At 37.5% G+C, this 18,976-nt stretch overlaps 1 protein-coding gene across 2 annotated transcripts in view; it reads left to right on the top strand.

Moving 5' to 3' along the window:
- The window catches only part of CB1H4orf17 (chromosome B1 C4orf17 homolog), a 37,578-nt gene that overhangs the window by 1,577 nt on the left and 17,025 nt on the right, over nucleotides 1–18,976 (top strand). For both annotated transcript variants that reach the window (XM_086704521.1, XM_025922367.2), the window contains exons 2-4: nucleotides 5,905–6,123; nucleotides 13,652–13,861; nucleotides 16,659–16,723. In XM_086704521.1, coding sequence (XP_086560647.1) covers nucleotides 5,997–6,123; nucleotides 13,652–13,861; nucleotides 16,659–16,723 — 402 coding nt within the window. In that variant the 5' untranslated portion in view covers nucleotides 5,905–5,996. The remainder of the gene's footprint in view (nucleotides 1–5,904; nucleotides 6,124–13,651; nucleotides 13,862–16,658; nucleotides 16,724–18,976) is intronic.

Raw genomic sequence — 18,976 nt, 5'->3', positions numbered from 1 at the left:
ATTGGGAATACAGAACTTAGACTAGACCATTGCCTGCTTGATTATGATATCCTATGGAGAGAAGCGGAAAATAAACACAGAAATGAAAAAAAAAAAAAAAAAAAAAAGCCAGGGAATAACATGCACTTATGGAGATCGCCTAAGGAGAGTTAGGGATAGACAGTGATCCAGGCAGGGAAGATGGTGGGAACTACTTTAGAGAAGGGTAAGGAAGCCTTAGCCTTAGGAGAAAGTCTCCTGTAGGCAGAGCAATGAATGCAGTGAAGATATTAGTGGCATGCCTTTTAGGCGAGGTGACCTGCAAAATGGTTCAGCATTCATCACCTAAATAACAATCTTTACATCTCTAGGAATTCTTTGTAACTTACAGCTGTTCATTGATTAGATGTCGTATCCTCTTGTTTTAAACATACATCTTACATAAGTGTTACTTTAGACTAAGATTATTAATATTTAATACAGATTGGCATATTTTATGTTTGTTAAATTTTTTTTAGCATTTATTCATTTTTGAGAGTGAGAGAGAACACCAGCGAAGGAGAGGTAGAAAGAGAGGGAGACACAGAATCCGAAGCAGGCTCCAGGCTCTGAGCTGTCAGCACACGGCCGGACGCAGGGTTCCAACCCACAGACCACGAGATCATAACCTAAGCCAAAGTGAATGTTTAACTGACTGAGCTACCCAGGCGCCCCTAGATTTACATATTTTAAAAGTAACGATGACCAGATTTAGAACTACATGATTAATCATACCTCTGAAACTCTAGATTTTGAAGATTTTGTGTCATGTAGTCTAAATAAAATTCAGTGACTTGCTAATATATAGGTAGATTCAAGAGGCTATAGAAAAGGAAATTCTGCTCCCAGAAGTGCTTGCACGATTCCCTGAATGACAAAGGGTAATTTTAATTAGATTTTCCATCAGTTACCACTGTACAGGTTTTTCTCTTCCTCTTCAAGGCAAAAGCAGAATGCTGGCATCACAAGTAGAATAGAATTATAAATGGAACTTGGCTACTTTCTCTCAGCACATCTTTTTGGACATACCCTCCAAGTCAGGAGGGCTCCACCGAGGTTTTGCAACACAGACAGTGAGGCGAGACCCAACATACTTACTGATAATAACTAAAACGCTCATGTTTAGAAATTGTTTAGCTTTTAAAAGGAATTAATACAAAGAAGGGTAAGTTTTCTAACACTACCTGTTGGCGTTTAGTTGCAATGACATGTGCCTACCTGTTTGGAAAGATTGGAGTTAAAACCTGTTTATACAGCTCCTGTGAGCAACAGTTACTGACACACCGTAGTTGGGGTGATTGATTTTTTTTTTTTAGTACTTTGCTCTACCACAACTGTGGAATTCATTCTTTAAAATCTGAACATGGGATGGCGATGTCTTTCCTCCGAACATCACCTGTCATGTGCATCAGGTGGGGAAAGAAGGCTGAGAACTGCTGCCCCATATTATACAGCAAATACCTACTAAGCTAAAATAGTGGAAACAGTGTGTGTGTGTGTGTGTGTGTGTGTTGTTTTCTTTGTGGTGTTTTTTGTTTGTTTTGGAGTTAAAAAATACCTATTATTTATCACAAAACTGTAAATAATCCATGGCACATTACAGAAGTTATTATAACTGATTTCGTCTACAGAGTCCGTCCATGATATGTACTGAACAATTTTGCATTGATGGGATGCTCTAATATTGGTTCAGGAAAATGTTTAGTCACTTCATTATAAAATAAATGAAATTTCTGATTCTCTAACAAAGATTATGTTTGTTTATCAACAAGTAAATTATTTTCTGGTCCTCTATTAATTCCTTATTTTAATAACATGTTCTTTTCATGTTTCTTTTGCCTTTGGGGGGAAAAATCTAACCTTTTGTAGAAGAATGAATGATTCATTTGTTTAGAGTTTATGTCTTAAAAAAATTATAGCCCCAAATCAATGCTTATATTAAAGAGAAATATTTAAATAGAAAAATATTACTTTAAGCCAATTCATGAACTTTGGAAAGATATCCACTAAAATCAATGCAAAAATGTATTATCAGTCAGTTAAGTAGTGTTAAAATCAATATAGGCAACAAGTGGAAGAGAAAGATGTGGGCCGTCATTAATAGCAACTAAAATAGTTTTGCTTTTCTTCAGGCTTGAGTTAGTTTCTTTTTTTGTTTTTTTACATTAATAGACTTTATTTTTTACAGTAGTTTTTAAGCTTGCAGAAAAATTAAGCAGAAAGTACAGAGAGTTCCATATATCGCCCCTGCCCAATCTCCCCTATTATTCACATCTTCACTAGTGTGTTACATTTGTCACAATTTATGAACAAAAACCATACATTATTATTAACTAAAGTCCATAGTTTACATTACCATTCACTCTGTGTTGTACAGTTCTGTAGCTTTCAACAAATGCATGATGTCATATATCCACAACTACAGTCTAGAACAGTATACTACAGGCTGGTTTCACTGCACTAAAAATCCCCTGATCTCCATCTATTCATTATTCCCCCACTGTCCCTCTAGAACTTCTGGCAACCACTGATCTTTTTACTGTCTCCATAGTTTTGCTTCTTCCAGAATGTTATGTAGTGGGAATCACTCAGTGTGTAGGCTTTTCAAACTGGCTTCTAACAACATACATTCTAACAACATACATTCTTCCATGTCTTTTCATGACTTGATGGCTCATTTCTTTTTATTACTGAATAGTATTCCACTGTATGGAGGTACTACAATTTATCCATTCACCTATTGAAGGACACCCTGGTTGCTTCCATGTTTTGGCAATTATGAATAAACATTCATGTGTAGGTTTCCCTGTGGACATGAGTTCAAATCCTTTGGGTAAACACCTAGGAGTACAATTGCTGGGTCTACGGTAAGAGTATGTGTAGTTTTGAAAGAAACTTCCAACCTATCTTCCAAAGTGGCTGTACCATTTTGTGTTCCCACTGGCAATGAGTGAGAGTTCCCGTTGCTCCACATTCCTGTCAGCATTGTCAGTATTTTGGACTTTAGCCATTCTAATAAGTGAGTAGTGCTATGTCATTATTTTAATTTGCAATTCCCTAATGATAAGTGATGTTGAGTGTCTTTTAATATGCGTGCTTATTTGCCATCTGATCATCTTCTTTGATGAGGTGTTTATTCACTTTTTTCACCTAGTTATTAATTTGGCTATTTGTTTTCTTAATGTTGATTTTTAAGTGTTCTTTGTTACTCTGGATACAAGTCCTTTATCATATATGTGTTTCAGAATATTTTCTCCCAGTCTGTGGGAGACATTGTTTTAAGAAATTTTACAGGGAATAATATAGTTTCACTTTTCTTCAGGTTTGAGATAGCTTTATTTTTTCATTATTAGATCACTTGCTAGAACAATTCAAAGTACAACTTTGTCCAGACTTTTTCATTTATCTAATTTCTGAAAACTTAAGTGTAAGTCAGACTTTCAACAGTACATAATGTATATTGGATTTTGTAAAATTTTTTTTTTTTTAATTTTTTTTTCAACATTTATTTTTGGGACAGAGAGAGACAGAGCATGAACGGGGGAGGGGCAGAGAGAGAGGGAGACACAGAATCGGAAACAGGCTCCAGGCTCTGAGCCATCAGCCCAGAGCCCGACGCGGGGCTCGAACTCACGGACCGCGAGATCGTGACCTGGCTGAAGTCGGACGCTTAACCGACTGCGCCACCCAGGCGCCCCGGATTTTGTAAAATTTTTAATGATATATGTGGATAAAATATTTACATATTGCCTGAATCCCTTTAACATTATTTCAAAACCTCCAAAAGAAACAATAAAAGCCACAACATCAGGTAATTAAATTTTCTGTAATACAAAAGAAAGCCCTATAGCATCTTTTAAAGTATAAAAGCATGATGAATTTCAGACTTCTTGAAGGCACTGTTTTTTTTATAAGAGGAGAAAGAGTTTTCTTCATTGTTTATTGACCTTTAATACCAGAATTTGAAGTATGTCATTATCCTTCAAATTAGCCTAAGAAATGATTAATGAGGGTAAGACACACCCAGTAGAATAGCTGAACATTCTAGCTGATGTCTCAGTCAATCTTATCAGGTTTCAGATGAAAAAATAAAAATCTAGGAAATAAAATAATTGATCCATGGTGACTTAGCTTGTTAATGGAAAAGCTGGGACCATACATCTCATTTTAAAGTTTCAGTTCACTTTAACTTGAAAGTTAACTTGATAGTTCCACTCTCCAAATTGTCTACTGTACCCTTTTCCTCCAATACAGATAAAAAATGAATTTACTGACTTAATTGTGCAAAAGGTCCCACACAGAAAGTATGAGTAAGGCTATAGTTTGGGTTACACAAAGAGGCTGGAATTAACTCATTATTTATAAGGAACAATAAGAAAATATTTTTTATTGATAGATAATAGTACTTTATGAGTTCAAATATTTTAACATATTTTATTTAGCCTAGAATAATTTTAGAATTTATGAACATTAGGTATTTGTGGTAACAGGACTGATAACATATACCATACACTCTGAATGTATACCATGGAAAACTTGAACACAGATTCTTTGGTCTAAAAAGTAGTCAATGAACTAAAAATGTCTGCCCCAACAAAATATTGAGAACAATTTCTAGAATATGGACATATTTTGATGTTGAAAATTATTCTGACCAGAAAAACTCCCTACCGTAGTTAGAAATAAAATGTGTATTTCCTGGTCCTGCTATCATGAATAAGATAGCCACGTAAGATAGGAAATATACAACAAACACCAGAAAAAAACCCTTCTTTATATTTCGAGATAGCATACCATTTTTTTAAAGTTTATTTATTTTGAGAGAGAGAGAGAGAGAGAGAACATGAGTGGGGAGGGGCAGAGAGAGAGGAAGAGAGAGAATCCCAAGCAGGCTCCGGGCTGTCAGTGCAGAGCCCAATGTAGGGCTCAATCCCACAAACCATGAGATCATGACCTGAGATGAAATCAAGAGTTGGATGCTTAACTGACTGAGACACTCAGGTGCTCTAGTAATATGTTATCTTTAAGAAAGTTTGTTTAACTCTTTCCTATGTTAGTAATCCAGAACTTTCCCCCCACGTAATTGTAAATTCCCTAAGAGCCATAACATTATCTTTGATCCCTTAGGCCTATGACACTTTAGCTATCTAATAAATAATTCCTGAGTGATTGAAAGAAAATCATTAAATAATACTGAAAATTACAAACAACAACATGTCAAATGTTCTCCAGTTTATCATTTGTAGGTACAATATCATTCTTTTATCAGATTTCCCCCCCTTATTTTTAGGTTTTACCATCCTCTCAGAAGATGATACAAATTTAAGGTGGTTTTCTAGGGGTACCTGGGTGGCTCAGTTGGTTAAGCATTGGACTCTTGATCTCAGGGTTGTGAGTTCAAGCTCAGCATTGAGCTCTGTGCTGAAGGTGAAGCCTACTTAAAAAACAAACAAACAAACTGGTTTTCTTAAAGTATAATATTAAAGGTCTTCATATGTATATTATATCATAATATGAAAGGTGTATTCATGTAAAGCACATTTGTGTGTATTGTATTTTAAAGCTATCATTTTCATTTACTATATCAAAATTGATAACCTGTTATTTTTATGTTGGTAAGCTAACAAAGTGACCTTAAATGTAATTAAATATAGAATGTATTTTAAGCTTCTCACAAATGTTTTGAGTTTTCCAGGGAAAAATTCTTTGCTTCCACCCATACCCGAATTCATTTCAATGTGTATAAAAATTTAATCTGAAAGTATAATAGCCTCACGTTGCTTTGACAAGGGAAACAACTCAGCAGTGCAAGCAATGAAGAAATATTTGATGTGTAAGAAATGTCAAGAGCCCCTCATCAGAATGATTGTCATTTTATGATTTCAGGGTCAGAGCACCTCTGGAAGTGAGGTTACCAGGTAGAACCCCAAGACATTTTGTGGCAACAGTGGAGAGGGGCAAACCAACATCCGGAGAACATGAGCCTCAAGTCCCCAATGTCTGCTCCTCAGTTTGAGAGCAAATGCAGCCATATTATGGCTAGAAATGGAGGTTGTTTTCTAGTCCGGCACACCCCTCATCCCAGAAGGGTGTGCCACATCAAAGGTAAGGTGACTCAAGGTCCTAGAATGTTTCCCTTTCTCAACATTTGGGCTACTTGATGATTCTGGTGGGTAAGCACAGGGATACTGTTCAAAATATGTAACCAATAGAGAGGCCCAGGTTTTGAACATTAAGACCAGATGCCAGCATTGGAGTTAGAGCAGAGGCTTACAGGCATCCTCTGTGCCAGGCATTAACCCTTGGTTGGGAAAGGGACTATAAATTTGGTCCCTTCTTGAACTTCCTTCCTCTCCTCTTGCAATACTTCCCTTGATCTCATCACTTTTTTTTTCTAAATATTTTGCAAATTAAGCTACTTCTCCCCATGGCCATGGTTGCAGCTCCATTCTAGGCCATTCTTATCCCTTGGTCTGACTACTACTTTTGCAATTTGTAGCCTTCTAACTGCTCTACTTCCACCCCTGCCCTCATCCAATCCACTCTCCATAGAACAACAAGAAAGATCATATTAAAATGTAAATTTAACTGCTCAAATATCCTACTCAAAATCCTTCAGAGACTTCACATGCACTTAAGATAATGACTATCTTGACATAGACTAAAATGTTTCCTATGATGTATGTGGCCTCTGCCTCTTTTGACTCATTTCCTATCAATACCTACCCACCCGTCTTCACTGTACATAAACCACACTGGACTTGCGTAAGTTCCTTGAACACGTAATAAGACTTTTCCAACCTCTGGATTTTCACTCATACTATTTCCTCTTGCCAAAAACTCCATTATTACTTGCTGTTTCTCATTTTTCAAGTTTCTTGAAATGTAACTTAAAAGAGACATTCTGGGCTCCATATCCTCAATCTAAATTAAATTTCCTTATGTTATATTCTCATAGTATTCTATCACAGCAATTGTCTTAAGTCAGGTTCTCTGGAAATAGACTGTAGTATGGAGAACTGTTTGAAGGAGATTTACTGGGGCTGCTCTCAGGAACAACATGTATAGGAGTCAAGGGAAGCAGGATTTAGCAGAACTTGAGCTGTGATACAGATACAGTAGAGGCCTCAGTCAGCCCCATAAGGAGCCATGGATGGCTTTGTAGAGGTATCTCAACTTGAGAAAAGGGGGTAAGGCCTTTGTAACCCCCACCAAACACTCATTGGTCAAGTTCCCATCATGCATGAGAACTATCTTCAGCTGGAAGCAATTCCCAGAGAGGGACTCAGCATGAGCCATCAGTAGCTGACACATCTGTCAGGTAGACAGATGAGTGTGAGCATCCTGAAAGCATGGTTTTGGGTAGATGCACCTGCACAGTCATTGCAGTTTGTGACGAAATATTTTTATTTGATTATGATCAAATACCTTCTGCTAATTTGTGAGCTCCTTGAAAACAGAAGACATATCTGTTTTACTCACCACTTATTTCAATTTCCCAAAGACTGGCTGCCACATGGGAGGTGCTAGGTAAATTTTTGTGTAAGGAAAGAAGGGAGCTTAAATTATACCCAGGTAAAATTTAGAGCCTCTCATAGATTTTTAAACAGAGTTCATGTTCTACCTCAGCTATCTAGTTGTGTGTCCTTGAGCAAGTGATTTCATTCTTTAAAAAATCATTCTAGCTGTATTATAGAAAGTGGAAGAGGAGCAGGGGCCTAACGAGGGGTTGGGAGATAAGTTAAAAGATGGACTTAGTCATCTAAGTGAAAGGGATAGAGAATGGGCCAGGGCAGAGTAAGCAGAGAAGTGAAGGCTGAACTTTGAGGCAGAGCAAGAGGAAAAGCTTAGGTGAGCAGCACAGAGGAAAAAAAACAAAAAAACAAAAAAACATCAGAAGGTTATGAGATAAACCAAGATTCAATGAGAATGGCTGGGGATGATCATCAAAGACAAATTCCTAGAGAAGATCAGGAAAATGAAAGCCAAGAGAAAGCAAACACATATTACAATAGAAGTCATAGATGACCTCGAAATCTATTGTTGTGGCAAAATCTGATGACAGAGTTTTTCAAAATCCACATGAGAAAACCATTGCATTTAATTGGAACTTTTTTTTTCTATGAAGGCAAATACTACCAAATTGAGTGTAATATTTTTTCTGACTTTCAGATACTTGATATATAATATATAATTCTTGTATATGTTATTTCACATTCTGCCTTGAATATCTTATACCTATCATTACAGCATAATACTGTTGGCAGGCAAGGGATGGAGTTTTATGCCTTCAAACACCCTACAATGCCTACCACAAAGCCTTGCTGATAGTAATACATGTTCACATATAAATATATGTTCAATTGAATACAAAATTTTCTTGGAAATCTTTCAAGGATATCCATGCAAATTCTAGAAAGCCTAGTAACTGGAGTTGGATGAGAAAGAGAAGAGCAGCAAACTGCTTTGTTTTGGCCATTAACAGCCAGTGCTTTGAGCCCATACTGAGTAAAAGGACACTACAACTAGTTTCACTAGTTTTACACCAAAGATAATTCTTATAGTCCATTTTACCAATATTCAAATGTTCTAGTCTGTTGAGATCTAATGTTATTATCAGTGATAAATCTTTTAAAAATTAAATCATCAGTAAGTTTGTTCAGGGACGCCTGGGTGGCTCAGTCGGTTGAGCGACCGACTTTGGCTCAGGTCATGATCTCACGGTTTGTGAGTTTGAGCCCCGCGTCGGGCTCTGTGCTGACAGCTTAGAGCCTGGAGCCTGCTTCAGATTCTGTGTCTCCCTTTCTCTCTGTCCCTCCCCCACTCATGCTCTCTCTCTCTCTGTCTCAGAAATAAGTAAACATTAAAAAAAAAATTTTTTTTTTAAAGTTTGTTCAGTCTAAGAAATGTCAGGTTAGAGTCTCTATTTGTGATACATATAGGCACTCTGCTAACAACAAAACACAAGCCAGTTTCTGCTCACAGTGTAGTTTGGAGGAGATATAAATAGAAGGAAATAATTATAATACAGTGTTATGTGCAATAATAGAAGTATGGTGAAAGTTGAGGTGTAATACAGAGATAGGAAAATTGCTGGAGGAGTATCAAGAATGCATTTCACAGAGATTTGATTGAGAGATACATATGATAAACATTAAGGAGCAACAATTAGCAGGAGTTGGACCTTTATTGGATTTGGGAATGGAATAACAAGTCTAGAATTACTACCAGTTTTTTTAGCTTGGTTGATTGGGTAAGGATAGTGGACCAACTATTAGTCTTGAGCATATGGGAGGAAGAACATATATAGGAGGTAAGATTAAAAGCTTCATATCAAACATGTTGTACTCGATGTGTCAATGGAACATTCAGGAGCAAATGACCAAGTAGAGAAACGGATATAAGGACTTGGAGCCTAAGGACTGGATGAGTCTATAAAGTAGATTTGAAAAGCAGGAACATCTAGGTTAAAACTATAATGTTATTGCTCAAGAAAGCAAAGAAATGCCAAAAAACCCTGAAAAACACAGGGATGTATAAACACAGAAAATCCAGAGAAAGAGACTGAAAAGAAAGGGCAGAGATGCTGGGTTGAAAAATGTTGTCTCTGAAAATGGAAAGAAGTGATTTTAAAGAAAGAGGGAACAGTAAATGGGGTCATCCATAGAAAGGTAAATGCATGTAAGAGACGAAAATTTTTCACTTAATTTACAAACTAGTGATCTCTACAACCTCTTCTATCACATAGAATAGAGAAAGTTTGAATTTATAGACCTGAGGATATTAAAATCTTACATTTGCTTGGCAGAGGTTTTTGAGCTGTGTTCTGGAGTCTTAGAAACCTGGGCAGGAGACAAACATGGAGTAAAATGTGCTTGAACAAAGGACACAACAGCCAAAGAAATTTGAGTGTCACTACTGCATAGAAAAAAAGCATTATATTTAGTCATGGGATTAAATGAGACTTTTCTTGTTTCCAGAACTTTGGCTAAAGCCAAATTTCAAGATCCTTTGTGCATGACTTGCTAAGAGGTGATTTGAAAACTGGCTCTACCATGGTAGCCTATCTCCAGGCTCTTTTGCTTTAGAGAAGAGTAAAAGTTCATGAAAAGGAAAGAGAGTGAGGATTTCTTTGACAAGAGTCTTTGGGGTGCTGTGTACTCCCCCTCCCCTCCATGAGGAACAGTAGTAGCTGCCTTCACCGGTACCTTCAGGGCTTTCCAGGGGACCATTTATGGAGAACGGAGGGTCTAGAGAGGAGACTGAGATCTCACTGGCTAGCAAGATCCTTGCCTGTGCTGTTCCTGGTCTGCCCTGTACTGTTTCTGCAGTGGAATATGGGGAGACTATTCTTGGGGTGAACTTGTTCTGTATCTTCTATGCTATGGAAGACAGAGAATGGTGCCTGATTCTCTTCTAAAATCTAAAGACAAGAGCCAACTGGAGCTGCCTGAAGCTAGCTATGTCAGTGGCACAAAGACTGGGATTAAGTTGCTCTCCCACAGAAGACTAGGCAAAGGGCCTTGTTTCCTGTGGGCTAGAGTGGACACTCAGGAGGAAGCTGGTCAAAAACTGTCTTACAGGTACCCAGCCCAAGAGGACTAACCACTATAATAGGACAACTCCAGCCAAAAGAGGCTGGTGACATTTTGCCTGGTGTGAAGGTGGGAAGGAAGAGATGTTAATAATTTTCTGGTAGGTACATTATCCATGACTGAACAGTATCAGAGATTTCCTCAACCAAGGGTCTCCAAAGAACCCACAAAAATGCCTCATGAGAGAAAGAGCCAGCATTTCTTCTCTGTCTCACAGATCCACTTTCATAGATGCCTCAACACTAAATTAAAATCATTCGGCAAGTAAGACTTTGTGTCCCTTTAACCATTCCTTCATCTTCCACCCCAACTCCAGAGGAGCTTGAAGCAGTGAGTGGGGAAGGGAGAGTGGAAGAGCAACGTGGAGGAAAAACAGACCACACCCCCACTCCCCTGCTGGTCTGTGGAGGTTGGGTCATCCTTGGCCTGGAGAGGAGGGTGTGAAATGAAATGGAATACTAATACTTTTACAACACCAGCTATGCTGATAGTAAATATTTTTGGCATCTTTGATGGAAAGTTTTGTACACGATAAAGATTATTGCAGTTACTTGTTATTTTTAAATCAAATTTTAAAATAACAATTCTAAACCTTTTTGTTTTAACATTTAAAATTTAACTTAACCCAATATTAGAGCACACTCATCAACTAAGGAAACAATTACCTTGGACAAAAAGATAAAATGAGAGTATGTTCTCATTAAACTGGGGCTGCATATTAGAAAATTAGATAGGAATGTGATATTTGAATCTTCTGGTGACACTCTCCCACAAGGTGAGTCCCTCATAATTACAAAGGTAACAGAAATTTGATGCCCTATAGGGGGAGCTGGTCACTCGTAGGCCCAAAACTCCATAACCTAATTCTCCTGTATATTCAAAGCAGTTAATGAAACTCCCACCAATGTTGTCCTAATCTTCTTCACTGCTGGGTTGAGTTTTACATTTCCCTGACTAGCTTTAAATCATTTAATATTGTCCCATTTGACTCTGAAACCACTTTAGTGCCCTTCCACTTTTTACATTTCTGGGTAGTTCTTTCCCAACTGTTGGATAGATAGAATCTGAATTCTTTCATATTATGTATCACCATTTTTTAATCAAAGGAGATAGCAGAGAAAATAAGGATTTTACCCTTGATTTGTCTTCATGTTAATCTTTTATTTATTTCATTTGGTAGGCAGTTTTTCACCATACACCTGGGCCAATCACTATCTCAGGTGTTTAAGATAAAATGGTAAGATGTGATGCTATCTTTAAAAATGTTATTCTCATTTCTATATGGAACCAGTTACTATCAGTAAAGTTCTAAGTATCAGACTAAATAAAAGCTTTATATTTGGCTGTGTTATTCATTCATTTGATAAATAATCATAGAGCACCTACTTTGTGCCAGGCACTATTATAGACACTGGGAATAGAGTAGCAAACCAAACACACAAAATCCATGCTTTCATGAAGCTTACACTCTAGGACAGCTCAGCCCAGCAATGTGCAAACAGATATGACAAGGGACAAATGCTATGAGAAAAATAAAAAGGCATAACGGAACAGAGTGTGAAGGGGTGCATTTCAGACAGGGGTTTCAGCAAAGACCTTTATGATGTCATTTGAGCAGATAGATAAGAAGGGGGGACTGATAGTACTAGAAGGAAATTTAGAAGAAAATGGGCACAAAAACCAAAAAAAAACCCAAAAAACAAAAAACACTATCCAGAAGCTTCTTGTGCAACTTCTTGGAAACAAGACAGCCGCCTATTACTATCTCTCATAATTCACGGATTAACATCGAGCAATGTCCTGTACACCCTCATTTCCTAAACTGTCCGACACGTCATGACATAGTGTTTACACGGAAAAGAAGATATGTCTATAATTCGATATATGACCCAGAAGCAAATAGCTGTTACAGGAGAGTGAAGGAGCCTAGAAGCCTTGGACATGAGGAAGGAGTTTGCTTTGCACTGCTTTTTCCTTCCTTACCTCGCTCATAATCCACCTCCTCCTGCCTCCTGTTCCTAGCTTATACAGCTGTCTATATCTTTTGCTAGTACGAAAAAAGAGCCAGTGTATGTCTTTTAGGAGGCCTTATTATATTGAGACATTTTGGATGCTTTCAAACGTCTGAATGTACTGTTCATGAAAAGGGTTAACATAATCCTGCTTGGTCATTATCAAAACTTGGGAAATGAGGCGTCTGTCTGGGATAGAGGCAGATCTATTCCACTTGACTCTCCGACCAAGATCAAAGATGTGAGCCTGGTTCTCAAGGCTAACAAGATGGCAGAACATTTCAAGGAAGCATGTATTGCTAACATAATTTGCTACACTGACTTTCATTTTTTTTTTTAATATATGAAATTTATTGTCAAATTGGTTTCCATACAACACCCAGTGCTCATCCCAAAAGGTGCCCTCCTCAATACCCATCACCCACCCTCCCCTCACTCCCACCCCCCATCAACCCTCAGTTTGTTCTCAGTTTTTAAGAGTCTCTTATGCTTTGGCTCTCTCCCACTCTAACCTCTCTTTTTTTTTTTTTCTTCCCCTCCCCCATGGGTTTCTGTTAAGTTTCTCAGGATCCACATAAGAGTGAAAACATATGGTATCTGTCTTTCTCTGTATGGCTTATTTCACTTAGCATCACACTCTCCAGTTCCATCCACGTTGCTACAAAAGGCCATATTTCATTTTTTCTCATTGCCACGTAGTATTCCATTGTGTATATAAACCACAATTTCTTGATCCATTCATAAGTTGATGGACATTTAGGCTCTTTCCATAATTTGGCTATTGTTGAGAGTGCTGCTATAAACATTGGGGTACAAGTGCCCCTATGCATCAGTACTCCTGTATCCCTGCTACACTGACTTTCAAAGAATATCCACCTAGCATTCATTCATACAATTTGGAGTCTGACATCTTATATACACTTAACAATATCAAATTGGGAAATTGCTGATCATTCAGAGAAAACCTGCCAAACACCTAATCTGTTTTTTTTTTTTTTTTTGGTCTTTTTATCCTTACTCAACTAGGTTTGAATAACATTCCCATCTGTACTGTGAATGATGATGAGAACTCACTGGGAACATTGTGGGGTGTTGGCCAGTTCAACCACTTAGAGAAGGATGAGACACCATTTGCCAAATGCGGTTACCCACCCAGCACTGCGAACCTGGAGAGTCCTGTCAGAGAAGTCACACCGGCTCCAAACCATATCAAAATGCCCCCTCGGCCTCATTCTGGTGAGTCCCTTGCGACTAATGAAATCTTTCCTGAGGTCTCCTGCAAACAACCAGAGGTGGTAGGGGGGATAGTCTGTATGATTGCTAATATAACTGCAGCAATTTTAAAATATAGCAGCTAACATAGCTGCAGTGATTTCTCACTGTGAAACAGGTTATTCATTATAAAATTTTTTTATCCTTTTAATCTCATTTCAGTAGCCCAAGACATATTTGGTGTGGTTCTAGTCTCTAATTCCAACAAAAGTAGCTTAAGAGATACTGAAAATGAATGTTTACCCAACATGATAGGGAACCTACTGCAGACAAAAAGTGAGTCAGGGAAATGCAGTAGGGATGGAATTACATGTTTACATTTCTCCCTGCTGGATGGCCAGCTCCTGAAGGTCAGGGCCCAGGGTTATTCCCTTCTGTGTTTCTGGTATCCTTGGTATCTCCCCAGGTCCCAGTACAGTGTTTGATCTTCTGTAAAAAAATTTTTAATTAATTAAATAATGTTTATTGAATTGAAATGAAAAGGGATTAATCAACAGAACACCATGACCATGATGACTATAGTTCACAATACTGTCTTGTGTATTTGGAAGTTATGAAAGTAGATTTAAAATTTTTCAGCACAAGAAAAATATTGATAATTTTGCAAGGTAATAGTTAACTACACTTAACTGTGGTGATCATTTTGCAATATATACATATATCAAATCACGGTGTTGTACATCCTGCACTATCATATTTTAAAAAGCACAGCATGGCAAAATCTAAAGGGCTAGCTAAAATAGAAGGAACTCTGGGTATTGGAAATTGCTTCCAATTCTCCTTCTCTTGTCCTGTACAGTTACCTGCCATTATTAAAAGTTTCAGGGCACCTGAGATTGTTTTGGTATAGTGTGGTAAAATAGTATTGTCTTTCAAAAAGCGACAATAAGAGGCATCATTAGTAGAGTACTTCCTATGTGATTCCATTCTAAGGTCTTCACGCTTGCTAACTCATTTCATCCTTTCAAAGAGTTCCTCTTCCTTCCTTTCCACTAGCAGTAGAGAATAAAGCCCACACATTCCACCTACTGTTGGGTGTTCCTTCCTATACCATGAAACCCAGAAACTTAACAGTTAGGTTTGCAAGAGCCCCCTAATGGGAGTTGTGTTGCCACCTGATCAGATGTATATTTCAGATGTGGGGCTAAGGTCATAGTTTTGGGTGCTGTCTGCTCTCAAGCATGACTGGAGACATGGGGTTTTCCTGCTACAATATCCCAGTGTTCAGATTCTGGATTTATGGGTGTCAGCAGATACGGTGGCTTTCAGATTGCAGCATGTTCCAGTGCCTCATCTTTAGCCTCAGTGATGTGACAGCAACTCAAGTGTCAGTGGCATCCTGACTCCCCTCTCCTCCCCCGCCCCCCCCATAAAGGCTGTGCCCCCTGGCGGGCCAGGTAGAAGACGTTCTTGAAGTGATTTGTGAGGGTCAACGCCAGAGTTCACTGCTCCAGCCCTTCCAGTGATGTTGCAAATACGGCATTCCCTGTCTTATTTACATTTTTGCTTAAAATAGAGTGGTTTCTGTTTCCCCAAGTGAGCACTACCTTAATAGACCACCACCCATAACTTTGTTCTTCCTACTTCCTGTTCTCTTCTGGAGAGGTAACTTTACAATGGTTTTCTCTCTTCAGCTAGAACTAATGAATTCAGTTACTGTTGGGAATATGCACAAAATCTTTGCATCTTTTAGGAAATTGTTTCTGTTGACTATGGCTTCAGTAAAAACGATAGCATTATTTACAGAGAATATAGCTTTATTTAAATTAATGCAAAATGAAATTAAGCAAGTATTTAAATGGTTTAAAGTGATTTAGTTGGATGATGCTATGAAATGTGTAAGGTTGAGCGACTGATGAAATAAGAAATATAATTAAAAATGTAATTATAGCTCAATACACATCCTCTGCTTGTGGCCACAGGGCAAACAGCGCACCTATAATCTCTTTAATTAGGAAAAGTGACAGCTATATGGACAGGAATCAGAGAAAAACATGTTTTGTATGAAATGTGCACTTTTAAAAATTAGTTTACCCAGATCAAGAAAATTCTTCTAGTCTTTCTTTATATCATCTTCCTGGGCATTGAATTACGTTTGTAAATATCAATATGCTTTAAAAAAAATTTTTTAGGGGCGCCTGGGTGGCGCAGTCGGTTAAGCGTCCGACTTCAGCCAGGTCACGATCTTCCGGTCCGTGAATTCGAGCCCCGCGTCGGGCTCTGGGCTGATGGCTCAGAGCCTGGAGCCTGTTTCCGATTCTGTGTCTCCCTCTCTCTCTGACCCTCCCTCGTTCATGCTCTGTCTCTCTCTATCCCAAAAATAAATAAACGTTGAAAAAAAATTAAAAAAAAAATTTTTTTTTATTAGTTTTTTTTTTTTTTTATTTTTGACAGGCAGAGAGAGACAGAGCGCATATGGGGAAGGGGCAGAGAGAGAGGGAGACACAGAATCCAAAGCAGGCTTCAGGTTCTGAGCTGTCATCACAGAGCCTGATGTGGGGCCTGAACTCACGAACCGTGAGATCATGATCTGAGCCGAAGTCGGACACTCAACCGACTGAGCCATCCAGGCGCCCCTTAATATGCTTTTATTATGTTATTCTGGTATAACTCTACCTGCAAGTTTTTCAACAGATCCCTGAGTTGACTTTAAATTAAAATCCAGATATACTCTCATTTATTTCAGCAACTGATGTATATGTTATGTGGTAGAATTTTTTTCTGTTTGATCTAAATATATATTTCTGCGTCATCATTTCAGAGCCCTGCAGAAAAATCAGAGAGTGCTTCAAAACTTCCAGTGAGAATCCCTTAGCAATTAAAAAGGTAAAGAAACAACTATTTACAGTTACCTATTTAATTTGACTTCTGTCATTTCCTCTCCTCTTCACATAACTTTCTGAAAAGGCACATTTCATAGTATCTTTAAGCTTTATTTAGGTGTAACTAACACAATATAAAATACACATATTTAGAGTATACAATTTGATGAATTTTGACAAATATATATCCACATCTGGGAAGCCACCACTGAAATCAAGAGAATGAACATACTAACCACTCCCACAAGTTTTCTCAAAACCCCAGCCCTGGCCCTCCCACATGCAAATATTTATCTGCTGTTGCTCAAAATTAGCATGCAATGTTTTAGGCTTTTATATAATGAAATCATATAATGAGTTATTTTTTTAAATATGGTTTCTTCTTCAGACTCTTAACTCTAAAGAACAAACTGATGGGTGGGGGTTGGTTAAAAAGGAGATGGGGATTAAGGCGTGCATATGTTGTGATGAGTGCCAGGTGATTATGGAAGTGTTGAATCACTATATTGTACACCTGAAACTAATGTTATACCGTATGTTAACTAACTGGAATTTAAATAAAAACAAAAAAATGGTTTCTTTAACTCAGCATCAATATTTTAAGATTCATCCATGTTGTTATGTTCATCAGTAATTCATTCCTTTTTATTGCTGAGAAATACTCAATTGTATGGGTATCCCACAATTTGTATACGTGTTCACCCGTTGATGGACATTTAGTTTGTTTCCAATTTTTGCTGAAGCTGGTATGAATATTTGTGTACTCGTCTTTGTATGGATATATATTTTCTTTTCTCTTGGGTAAATACATAGAAGTGGAATGATTGGGTCTTATAGCAGGTGTAGGTTAAAATTTTTAAGAAATTGCCAAAGTGTTTTTCCAAAGTGGTTTTACGATTTTACATTCCTGCCAGCAGTGTATGTTTCTTTTCCTCCACATCCTGCCAACACTTAGTATAGTTAGTATTTTATAATTTTAGCCAATCTAGTGGCTAATGGTATCTCATTAGCCAATGGTATCTCATTGTAGTTTTAATTTGCATTTTCCTGATGACTAGTGAGCTTGATATCTTTTCATGTTCTTACTTACCATCGCTATATGGCATTTTTATGAGAAATGTGTGTTCAAATCTTTGCCCACATTGTAAATTGGGTTGCTGGACTTTTTATTATGAAGTTTTAAAGGTTCTTTATATATTTTAGGTAAAAATTCTTTTGTCACATATACATTTTGTAAATGTTTCTTCTAGTCTGATGGTTACTTTTTTTTGTAACAGTGACTTTTGAAGAACCAAAATTTAGAAGCTTGATGAAACCCAAATTTAAAATTTTTCTATCATCGTTTCAAATCTACATGATGTTTATCTCTCTGTTGTGTCTTATTGCAAAGACTAACCTCTAGCCCAATGTTGAGTAGAAGTGATGAAAGCAGATAACCGTGTCTTGCACCTAATCATAGGAGAAAAGCTTATATTTTCACCATTGAATATGATGTCAGTTTACTTTATTTATAGATGCCCTTTATATGGCTGAGGAAGTTCTTTTCCATTTCTAGTGTCCTGAAGCTTTTATCAGAAATAGGAATTGGATTTTGTCAAATGCTTTCTCTGCATCTATTTGAGATGAGCATATTTTTCTTTTTTAATCTGTTAATATGGTGAATTGTTTTGGTTAACTTCCAAATGTTAAACTACCCTGGCATTTCTGGGGGGGGGGGGGGGGAGGAAACTCAGTTGGTCATGATGTGTTACCTTTTTATATATTTAATTTCATAAAACATTGTTTAACATTCTTGTGGCTATGTTCATAAGGAATACAATTTTGTAGTTTACTTGTAATGTCTTTTCTGGTTTTGAGAGAGCATATACTGGCTTCCTAGAATAAGTTGGGAACTTCTCTTTAAAATTCTGGGAGATTTTATGTAGAATTGGTGTTATTTCTTCCTTAGAAGTTTTGTAGAATTCATCAGTGAAGCCATCTGGGCCTGGAGTTTTCTTTGAGTCAAGATTTTTAACTACAAATTCAGTTTCTTATTTTCACAGATTTAGACCATTCAGGTTATCTGTTTCTTTAGTGAGTTTTGGTGGTTTATATTGTTCATAGAATTTGTCCGTTTCATCTAAGTTGTTGAATTTACTGATATGAGGTCATTCATAACATGTCCTTTTAATGATTCTATGATCAGTAGAGATGATTTGTGTCTCATTCCTGACACTGGGAATTTGTGTTTTCTTTTTTTCCTGATGTGTCTAGCTAG

Source organism: Puma concolor, chromosome B1, assembly GCF_028749965.1.
Source record: "Puma concolor isolate L17-30 chromosome B1, mPumCon1.1.hap2, whole genome shotgun sequence".
In the NCBI taxonomy this organism is placed as follows: Eukaryota; Metazoa; Chordata; class Mammalia; order Carnivora; family Felidae; genus Puma; species Puma concolor.
The sequence above is the reverse complement of the archived record's forward strand: the minus strand, read 5'-3'. Positions and strand labels throughout refer to the sequence as shown.